This window comes from Centruroides vittatus, unplaced genomic scaffold (assembly GCF_030686945.1).
Source record: "Centruroides vittatus isolate TY-2023 unplaced genomic scaffold, ASM3068694v2 scaffold_861, whole genome shotgun sequence".
Lineage (NCBI taxonomy): Eukaryota > Metazoa > Arthropoda > Arachnida > Scorpiones > Buthidae > Centruroides > Centruroides vittatus.
In genome coordinates, this window is record NW_027122718.1 from 7359194 (window position 1) to 7371450 (window position 12257).

Sequence of the window (12257 nt, forward strand, 5' to 3'; positions counted from 1 at the left end):
AATTATTGCTTTAAGGCATGCTTCTTAATTATTATTTAATAAATAACTATCATACAGGAACATTAGTTACATAAAAATAACTTAAATATTAAAAAATAATTAATTATGCAGTTTGAAAACTAGCCGTAGTGAATATTTCTAAATAAATAAATTTTAAAACAAAAAACTGTATTATAACAAAGACCTTACAAAACATTTTCAAATTTTTTTTAATATAATAATTGGTATATTTTATTTTTTAATGTATTCAATAAATATTACTATAGCATATTGTCAAAATCACGATATCTTTATAATTCCTATATTCTAAAAAATATTGGAAATAATTTATATCTTAAGGCAAAAAATAAAACTAAACATGTTGTTTGTGTATGTGCCACTTGTTAAAACATGAAAAATAAATAAAACATACCTCTAATTTTCTGAGGAACATTCTTATTTTGTTTAGTGTGAAATATTCAGCCATTTTTCCACAGTCTCTAGCTTGTTCGGGAAGCAAAAATCCCACAAAATCTTCAACCAAAGTAGGATAACCATTTAAGAGCATATTGATAGTTTCAAATAACTGAAAAATTTAGAATAAATTATTTTCATTAGGTTCATATCTATTTATTGTTTAATAAAAATTGTAAATAGTTTTATATAAATAAAAAATTAATAGATTTCTTTCTTTAAATGTGTAATAGTCATCTCTATTTCTTTCATTTTATCAAATCTTCTTTAATTTATTTATATATAGAACAGTTAACAAATTTTATTAAAGATTTTCTTCATATCCTATTTTTTAATAAAACTTTATGCATCTCTTTATTTAAAATGATATTAATTTTATAATATAATTGTATTGTATAAGATATATTACATACAAATTATAGAAAAGATCTACAGAGATACTTAAATAACCTCTCATTAATCTCTTTTTTTCACTATTAAAACTTGAATATGAAAACTAAGAATGACTAGCATAGTTTTCTAAAGAATGTTTTTATTAGATAAAAATGCTTATTTGATTCGAGAAAAACTTTATTTTTCATTGTTATTTTAATATTTGACAGAGTTAGAGTCATTGCTATTTGGAATTTTGGCAAGGCCTGCAAGAACAAGTTCAACAATCATTACACAAGAAATATGCCAAAAAATGTGTTGGATCATGAAAAACCAAAAGAAGTCACGCAAAAACAAGCTAAAAAATCCTCTAATTTGCTGGGACAATATTAAACCACCGGAAGAATTAGAATTAGTTCAAGCATTCAAATTTGGACCTATGTTTGCTCCAAAAACTATGAAGATCTCAGCGCATACTATTGTTCTGAATATCGAAAAGCTGCTTTTGCCCATAAAGGCTCAACATAAGAATTTCTTTAGGTGGAATATAGCTCTCAGCAAAAGAATTAAAGAAATTGATGACAGAGACAAGGAGTTTGGACAAACGTAAGTAAAAGTAAGAAATGACTCCAGGCTAACAATGTCACCCTTACTAAGGCAGATAAAAGCAGAAACACTTATGAAGAAACATACATACATTAAGCTGCTCGAAGAATACATCGGCTCTGCAGAATGCCAAAAAATAGAAGAAGGATATTTAGACAAACTCCATAATAGGGTTACTAGATTTACCAGTTCACCACTAGTTAAACACCTCCAATTAGGAAATGCCACAATGCAATCACCTGAGATACCAAGGCTATTTGGCTATGCTAAAACCCATAAACCAGGCAAATATGGCTGAATGGAGAAATCAATTGGTGGGCAAATCAAGATCCTCAATGCTACCCATTGAGAAGGGTTTACATGAGCTCCTCAGAGACCATTTGAAAGAATATAGCTACACCATTTTGAACACTCGTGAACTCGTCGCTAAATTACAAAATATTGCTTTAACAGATCAAGAATTTATTACAGTTCTAGACTTTGAAGCTATGTATCCTTCCATTAAATTGGAATCGTGCTTCTGTGCCCTTAGAGATTTCCTCTTCCAAGCTGTTCCACCCAGACCTAAACACCACAAGCAGATTTTAAAACTAGCCCACCTTATGTGCTACACCTCTTTTTTCACCTTCAACCAACAAATCTATCTTCAAAAAAGAGAGGTTCCAATGGCTAGCCCTCTATCTGGAGACCTCTGTGAATTAGTTGTTAGAAAATTAGATAGCCAAGTCCTAGAATCCTTCAACACAGAAATCATACTTTACACGCGTTATGTCGATGATATTCTTATTATTTGGAGATCCAAGCCAGATATTGATAGAGTACTGCAGACTGTCAATAACAATCCATTTTGGCTTAAGTTAAAGTTAGACCAACAGGATGATAAGATGGTCCATTTCCTTGACCTCAATATTTACCTGAATCAGGGTTGTATAGCCACTAAGGTATACCATAAGCCTAATCTTCAATCTTTCTTCATCCCCTCACAACCTTGAATGACCCATTTACTTATAAAATATCCACTTACAGAGCTCTAATCCGTAGAGCTTCTACCCATTGCTCTAGCATTAATGATGTGCTTCATGAAATCCCACCTTTTATTTTCCATTTTTAACAATTATCTTATCATCAATAGTCATTCACACATCTTGGTTAAACTCAAAAGATAATTAACAATGTCGATATCTTTTAAACTTTATTAGCAATGACGTCACTAGTAAGAAGAAACCTTTGTAAACAGTGATGTCATTTAAATATCTGCTAACCGATGTTCCAACCAACCTTATTGTACCTGAAGAAGGCCATTCAAAACGGCCAAAAACGTTTGTACTTAGTGATTAAACTGCTAGAAACAAAGTGTGAAAGGTTTTTGTCTTACTTATTTCTGTTTTTTGTTTAGCAAACAGAAGATATTACAGAATGACCAATACAATACTCAAATTATGAATTATTTTTAGGAATATTTTAATTTTATAAATAAATATCTTTGAAAAGGTTTATAATAAATTTCGTAACTATAAGTATCAAATGAATTCATTGTTATTATTATTATTATGAGGTGTTGTTAAAATGCATCCTTTATAGTACTGGTGCATAGTCGTTTGTTGGGCCAAAGTCAAGGCATAAATAACAGAGAATATATGTTTTGTTTATGTGTTGTTTGTGTTTGTATGTATTTAAGAATTTCCTGACTATGTGACGTGTTTAGTATGGCAACCTTCTTAGTGTAATGTATGTGTTATAATGCCTGTGCAAGAAAGGGTATAATAAGTACATTATCCACGTATGTGCTGTCCTGTTTTCTAAAAATGCGGGTTAAAAGTATTTTGTGTAGATGTAGTGTATGCACTGATCCTGATTGCAAGATGCTGTCAAATGCCTTTCGGTAATCTACAAATGCTGCATGTAAAAATGTAATGAAATATAAAAGCTATAAAATAAAAAGAGCATCCTAAAAACTGAGAATGCATTAAATACTAAAATAATTGGAAAAATAAGAAATATAAAACAGCAAAAGAGGATTGAAAGCAATAAAAATGATTAAAAAACAAAACAATGGTTTTTAACTGTGGATCCCATATGCAAAATGTTTACAACAAGCTTAAAACAATGTATAGCACAGTAAAAAAGATGTTCAATGAGGTACAAGTTATGAACACCTCTGAAAAAAGTTCTTGATATTTTATCATAGTGTAAATCTAGCAACCTCACCATAATTAGTGTAAGGCAAATTAGAAATTTTATTAAAAATAAAGTAAATTTTCAGTAGTAGTTAAGACTAGAAACTGTAAATGCATAGATTGGTAAACAATAGTCAATAACTACTGACTATTGGTGGAAGTTGGAAAAATAGATGTGATGATATATTTTTCTGTGAGATATAAAGTGAGTACTTGTGTGTATGAAGTGAGTACTTTGTAGAGTATAGTAATTCATGTGATTGTGGTCTGTAATGTTAGAGTCTTTGCTACTGTTGTTTTGGTTTTCATGTACATAATGCCCTGCAAAAGAAATTTTAGCATATTGATGAATTATCAACACAAAATAAAATCATTACTCGTATGAATTCACTGATATTTGACAACTTTTATTTTAAATTTATAAAAATTTATTATAAAAAGTGAAAAATTTAGTAATTAATTATTTTTCAAAATTATTTAAATAAAATAATTAAAAAAATTCTTCTTTTAAAAATATTTGATTAATAACTTAAGAATGATTTTCTTATCCAATTGAAAATATAAAATCCATAGAATTAAATTTAAATATGATTAATATAAAACTTCTTAATTATTAATCACTATATTTATTTATTTTTTTAATTCAAATAATTCTAAATACCTGAACTGGTGTTTTATTACTGTTTTCAAATTCACATAAAGTTCTCAAAAAATTTTCGTATGTTTCCACATCATCTTTCAATAAGTCTTTTGCTTTCATAAGATACGACTGTACAAACATTGTTTCTCTTTCTTCCTTCTATCAATAAATAAATAAATTTATAAAACTGTTTAAAATATATATATATATATTATGCTGCAATTTTATTTAATTAAAATTAAATTTACATATTTAGAAATATTTTCATTTTTAAATTATCAAAAGAATTTTCAATTTATATTTGAAATTCTATTTTTATTTTGTGTATTTCATCTAAAAATAAATGCTAATTAATTATTAGATAATTTAAACTAGACACATTAATTAGTAATTTTAGAGAGAGAGAGAGAGAGAGAGAATTTAAAGTTGATGAACTGAAATTTATTTTATGATTTGTTTTGCAGATTTGGGATAAACTGAGACCAGGTCAGGCACACACCATAATCTCCACTGCATCAATCGCTGTTAGTTAACTTTATGCCACCACATACAATGATCAACTCAGAATGCTATTGCAAAATTCTATCATGGCTGCACAAAGCAATAAAGTTGAAACACACAGGACTCCTCTTGCAAAAAGTCATCCTGCTTCACAACAATAAGAAATGGCCAGACCATTACTGCCTTTGAATATACTTAGATATATAAATATCTTTAAAAAATTTTTAACATACATGCTCAGGAATGTGACCAGAAATTTCTGAGTCTGAATCACTTGCATGGCTAATAGCTTGCATAGGTGGGTAGGCTACCGTAAAAACACTCGAGCCCATAATAAGTAGCAACACATCATTGTGCAATGCCATACCAATGTGGCAGCTCCTTACATATATGAAAGCCATATGCAAACCAGTAGTATATATGACAATGCTCAATAATAAAGAAAAGGCCGAACAAGAACAAATGAATTTTATTCTTCTCTACTTTGTGGCTGTTCGTGTAGCATAGTATTGAGTCTGTTGTATCTGTTTTTCTGTTTCATCATGTGGTCGACTGCTTGTTTCATTTCTTTTTTTTACATTGATTAGTTTTAAATTTAAGTGGAAGAGCAGATGATGATGGCAAAGAAAGAGGACAGAAGAATATAAGTGTGGGAAACATTGCCCCTTGCAGCTAAATCACTAATGCTATTCAGCATTCTAAATAAAATATATTAAATATCTAAATAAATGAGAACATTAAAAAATTTATTATCTAACATTAATATTCTAGGCAGCATGACAATCTGAGGTTTATTATTTTACAGTTTGGTCATCAACTGTAATTCTTTTTATCCAAATCAAACATGGTCTACGATAAAATTACGAAAACTATAAATTCCAATGCCTACAAGCTATTCAAAACAATTGCACGTTATTTTTGTGGGGCATTTTATGGATGACTGATAACTTTATTAAAGAACAATGTTCTATGACATATAGCTTATATCTGACAGACCGATTTGAAAATATAAGCTTAAAAAATAAAATTGTTCAGTCTAGTTTGAAGCCAAATCTGAATTCTATTGGGAACTTCTGAAACAAATTAGATTTTTGAAAATGTAAGAGGAAACATGCCTAAAAGTAAAGCCCATCTTACTGCTTTGAAAGATGAATCTTGAAAAATTTCAAGGGACATAGAAAATCTTTAGTGAAGACTATCATATAAAAATTTTAAAAAGTTATTCTAGACAAAAAAAAAGTTTCATAAGGCATGTTAATTTTCCAGTGAATAAAATTTGTTATAGATCAACAGATGTTTTTGGCTATTAATATTAGACTAGTTTATATACAAGTGGTCTTAAAGTCTATGTAATTTTAATCTTCAATAACTAAACATGTACAAATGTTAAAATTAAGTAGTAAATAGTATTTAAGAGCCTAACTTTTGAAGTTTAATTTTAACAATATAGAAATAATTTATTTTATTTTATTTATAGATCCCATTAGTGACCTCAAATTGAGACAATTGAAGAGAAAATAAACTGCATGTTTTGATTTATGGAATTAAAGTCAAACACTGTGTAAAGAAAGTACATTGTTCATTATGGTAAATTGTATATATACAATAGTCTACTATTAATAGCCAAAAGACATTAATGTTTTAATGATTATTCCCATTCTTGACATAATTATCTAGTTGTATATATATTTTAACATTTAAAATTTTTTAAATCTCACAGTTAAAGCAGTAATTGTCTGTTAAAATAATATCAGATAATTGATATTGTATTATTTTATTACCTTTAATTTTATATAAAGGTAAGCTGTAATTCAAATGTTCGAATTAGTTACATAAATCAATTAAAACCAAGATAAGTTTGTTTCTTACACCATGAGAGTCAATATAAAAACATTGATTTTCTAAATATGCTTTAAATGTATTTTATCCATTTCGTAACTTACCTTTGGATCTAATTCTAATAAATCAGGTGCTAATAATGCTAATGTTGATTCCAATTCTTTTTGTTGTTTATTTTTCTTTTTTATTAATGGATGCTGTTTTTTACATATTGTTGTACTTGCTGCCATTAACGCAGCCAAATCAGATTCATCATCAATAACTTCATCTTCAACTTCTCCTTCTCCATTTTCTTCAGTAATATCAATATCACAGTGAGATTCAATTTCAGTTATTCCATCCATTTCGTGTTGTAGAATATCCGTTTCTAAAGGTTCTATAGAATTTTCAATGACACTTCTTTCTATATTATTATTGGTCATTTTATCAGATAATTCACACGAAGCATCAGTATTACCAGTATTTTCTATTTGCGTTTTTTCAGGATTATTTTCTTTTGAAACAGTTTCTGGTTTTTCTGGTTTAGTCAAAGTTGGATCTTCTTTAGGAGAAAAACACACTTTAGAATCTGTTTCAGATTTATTAAAATTCAGTTTTACATTTACGCTTTTATGGGATTTTTTATCTGTCGTTTTTTTAATTGGACTAGAAGGAAATTGGAGTCTAGGCAGAACTCTTCTTTGAAAACTATATTTTTTCAAAATTGGAGAAATCTGCTTTAAAGGTGAAATATGTTTCTGTAGATTACGTGAAGTTCCATAAGAAGAAACAGTTGGACGGGGTAATATGGGATTATATTTTCTTTTTTCTGGAGTCTTAGTAATAGGAGAAGTAACAGTAGTTTTCATAAACTGATGAGATGAGACAATAGTAGATGGAGAAATTTTTACATATACAGGTGATGTTCTGACATTTTGAGAACCAGAGACAACTATTGGTAATGGTGCAATAACTGTAGAATGTCTTTGCATGAATGGTTTCTATTAAAATAGAATTATATTATTAACAATAATAAATTCATTAAAAATAATAATTCTATATTATTTTGGATTTTATTACTTTGAACTAAAAATTAAATGTTAAAGAAAATAAATATTTAGTGTTGAAATGTTGTAAAATATTTAGAATCTCTTTTCATTTTAAACTTAATATAAATCATATTTAAAAAAATCTATAATTAATACATAATTATTTTATTTACCTATTTGTTTCTTACAGAATGGATATATAAAAAGCCAAATTAACTTTAAATTATGATTTAAAAATGATTTCAAACTTTACGATTTATTTTCATTTATCATGAATATTTAATAAAATATTGATTATTAAATACAAATTTAACATATCAGTTTTGAATTATATATAATTGAAGTCTATCTAAATAATTGAAAAAAATAACTATAATTATAATAAAATAAAAATAAATTTGTTTCATTTATTATACAGGTACTCCTCACTTTACGATCTATCTGCTTAACGACCACTCGCACTTACGACCAATCGAGTTTCGACCTGCAATTTGGGAAATCCCCTTTCTCGGCTTGAGTGTCGATCAGTGGCGAATGGTGACATGCGCACTAAGCGTACTATAATAGGCTTGCACATACTATAATTGACTTATACAATGGCGTTGCAAGGGGGTCTATCATGCACTGGGTGCCACTCGCAGAAGAGCGCCAAAATAATCTCCAAGACAAACTATATGTTTCTGGAGGGGGGCGCCAATAAAGTGTTGTGCCCCGAGTGCCAGTTATGTTCGCTACGCCACTGGTTTTATAGTACTATAATAGGCTAATAGCATACTATAATAGCCTTTTATGAATAAATTTGAAGTTTGTTGCATAATTTGTATAATTTTACAACAATCCTATATTCCCGGCGCAAGCTCCTCGCTTATCGACCAATTCGCTTAACGATGTAGTCGTCGGAACGGAACTCGATCGTAAAGTGAGGAATACCTGTATTAATTATTATATTTTTCATAATTGAACATGAATTGAAATTAAACATGATATATAATGTAATATTAATAATCTGAATTTATATTTGAAATATTGCTCCAAAGTTATTTAAATATGCAGTATAGTTAAAGAGATTTGAAAGTAATCCAAAACATTTGAAGTAAACATTTTAAAAAACTTTTAAAAGTTTAATTTTGTTCCTTGTATATCCATTTCATAAACAAATGTAGAAAACTAAATTAAATCCTATATATATATATATTATACTGGCACAAATAAAAACACTATCATTTTTATTCAAAATAAAATTAACTACAGTGGTACTTCATACTTTGAACAACTTTAACTTTGAATGCTTCAGAGTTTGAACACAAAATTTTACAAAAATATGTCTCAGAGTTCAAATAATGCTTCAAAGCTTGAACTGCACACAGTAAAAAAATGTACTCAAAGCATAAATGCAATCTATTATGTGTCGAAGTGATCTCTCACTCTCACATTATGTTTGTATTTTTTTTCAGTGCTGTTTTTGCTTTATTTTTGGTGTGTTTGGTTATATATAGTGTACTGTGTGTTATTCATTGATTTTTTACAATTTCTTCCTGCAATTTTTCTTTGTCAACAGTTTTTGAGTATCTTGTACGTTTTGTAAACTTTAGTTCAAAATTTCCCCAATGGAACTTTTTAAACTATATTGAAAGTATGTTATTGCTAATTAATTATTATAAATTTCATAACAATAAGATGAAGAATTACTTCTGGATGATATATAAGATAATAATAACTAGTGTTATTATATTAATATCGTATCACTAGCTTAAAATTAATTTCTTCGCATAAAAGCAAAAGTTTTAACGTGAGTAACTACTCAATCTGCTAAAGTTTTTTATAATAATATTTAGTAAAAACTTTCTGCAGAATTTATTATTATGGAATTTAGAAACATTTAAACCACGTTTCTAATAATGTTTTACTTTAATTTAATAGTGAAAAAGTAATAAAAACTTAGTAAATGTGTTAGGGCTGGCATGCAGATGATGCCCAAGTATTGATTAACAAAGTAATTATATCCGTTTTTTGATCATTTTAATTCCAGGAATATGAATTTTTGATATCTTCATTTTGTTTATCATTAACTTAAATTAATTTATTTCTAATATTCTTTTAATTTCATAAACATATTACTGAAAACATATTTCATAAAAATTTACTGAAAGCTTTTATATATCATTAGAATTTTTTAATTTTTTTACCACTGCAGTCTAATTATTGTTTTATTTTATAATTATTATTTAAATAAGAAGAGAATTGCAGATACATTATGCAAAGAAAAATGTGAAATTGATATGACATTAAACAATATAAGATTTATATATTTAAAACTCTAATACTTAAAAGAAAAATATATGTCAAAATAAAAACATGCTACTATTCAAATTTAATAAAAAAAATTAATACCATCCATTCTGGCAATAATTCTGAAGGTTGTTCACTTGGAGATATTATTAAGTCTGGATTAAATGATCTGATGGTTTGATTAATTGCTGGAGCCTTATTGTGCTTAAAATAATACTAAAATCAAAACAGATTTCATTAGTACAATTCAACAAAATTAATTGTATTGATGTGAAAATATATAAATTTTATCTTCTTAACAGCTATTTTTAATTTGCTATAAGTTTTAAAGATTTATCAGATCATAGTTTTCAATTGGTAAGTTCACTAAGATTTTATTAAACCAATATTTATAATAGCTTAACAGTTGTTTTTAATTTATAGCAAATTAAAAATAGCTATTAAGAAGATTAATTAAAATATAGGACAAAAAGAAAATAATTATAATATATAAATTTATTTGAACACTTACTTTTATTGGATTATCCTTAGTAAACTGGGCACTTTTCACATTTTTGATTCGAAAACGAATTTGGCTTTCTGTTTTTGGAGGCAGCATTAAGGTCTTTATCAAATGAATGGTACTGAAACCTTGAAGAGGTTGAAACTGCTCTAATCCTAAAGCAATTAAACTGTAAAAATAAAAATAATTAATTCAGTTTCATTAAATAAATAATAAATATTTATTCAATTAAGTTTTTAAATTAATTTGATAAATGATTATTCAATTAAATAATGATTTAATATATTTTAATAAAAATTTTAAAAACTTGAAAATTTTTTATTTTTTCATCTATCAGTTTACTTCCCATTATTGAAAAGCAATGATAACTAATGGTTAATTTATTTAATTTATTAAAATCAATTACAGATAACCTTCAGTTTATGCTGGCTCAATTTACGCCGATTCACAATAACGCCGCTGCACAATTCACCGTTTCACCGTGTAATTCCTTGATTCTCCTTATACTAGACTGATTTTTGTTTCAGTGTTGATGTATTTATTGAGCCGCGACGTTGTACATTCGTTAAAACAAAGATTTTTATTGAATATATTTATTTGTTCTGTTTAATATTGTTGGGTATGTATACATTTACATTAAAATAAATAAAAATATTAAAATACTAAATGTTTAGGTGCCCACGTATACAAGAATAAAGAAGAGTTATTATGTCAGATAATAGAAGTGCACCAGAGTTATCTAAACATGTTAAGAAGGCAGAGCAGTCTATCTCTCTAAAAACAAAAATGGACAAACACGCCCTTGTGTCTGTAGATCTTTGAACTTACTTCTATCAACTGTTACTACCATTATGAAAAACGCAGATAAAATTAAACACTCTACTCAACAGTAAACGGCAGTAAATGTAAAACGTGTTACAATAGAGGTAAAATTTTTGAAAAAATGGAAAAATTGTTATCGTTATGGGTGGATGATGCAAATCAAAAAAAACATTCTCTTGACTCAAGCTGCTATAACTGAAAAAGCAAAATAAACATTTCATAATCTTAGAGACAGATGGAAGCAAAGAAACTTTTTTGGGAAACAAGGGTTGGTTTATGAGATTTAAATCCTGAAGTAACTGTCATAGTGTAAAATTATGTGGTGAAGCAGCAAGTGTAGATGTTGTGGCAGCAACTGCTTTTCCTAAAGAATTTCAGGGTTATGTAGAATAAGGCTACTAATCTCCAGACCTAATCTTTAATGTTGATGAGACTGGGCTTTATTGGAAAAAGTTACCAGCACAAACTTTTATTTCTCGTGAATAACATTCCGCTCCAGGTTTTAAAGTTGCGAAAGATAGATTAACTCTTGTTGGGAGCCAATGTTTTAGGATCTTTGAAACTTAAAAAAACTGATGTTAGTGTATTATTCACAGACACCACATGCTTTAAAGGGTCTAAATAAAGACATGTTGCCAGTTTATTTGAACTGAAATAAGAAAGCTTGGGTCACACAAGATGTTTTCATAGTTTGGTACACAAGTTATTTTTGCCCTACTGTGTTTCGCTTTTGTGAAGAAAATAAATTACCACCCAAGACACTTCTTCCCTTGGACAATGCTCTAGGACATCTTCAAAACCTTGAGAAATAAGAACACCATTAGATGTCATGCTTCCCAATACGTCTCTTTTGCAACCAATGGATCAGGGGGTTATTACAACCTTCAAAGCTTATTATCTCCATAATACATTCATGGAAATGATGAGAGTTTTAGACAGTTCAGATAAAACAGTTAAAGATTATTGGAGGTCTTTTGATATTTTGAAAAACATTCAAAACTTCAAATCAGCTTGGGATGAAGTTTCAG

At 27.9% G+C, this 12257-nt stretch overlaps 1 protein-coding gene across 2 annotated transcripts in view; it reads right to left on the reverse strand.

Annotated features, from left to right (window-relative positions):
• Nucleotides 1–12257, reverse strand: part of mute (muscle wasted) — a 47706-nt gene that overhangs the window by 12546 nt on the left and 22903 nt on the right. For both annotated transcript variants that reach the window (XM_067288462.1, XM_067288461.1), the window contains exons 13-17: nt 10417–10576; nt 10008–10121; nt 6693–7568; nt 4270–4407; nt 413–565 (exon numbers count right to left, since the gene is read on the reverse strand). In XM_067288462.1, coding sequence (XP_067144563.1) covers nt 413–565; nt 4270–4407; nt 6693–7568; nt 10008–10121; nt 10417–10576 — 1441 coding nt within the window. The remainder of the gene's footprint in view (nt 1–412; nt 566–4269; nt 4408–6692; nt 7569–10007; nt 10122–10416; nt 10577–12257) is intronic.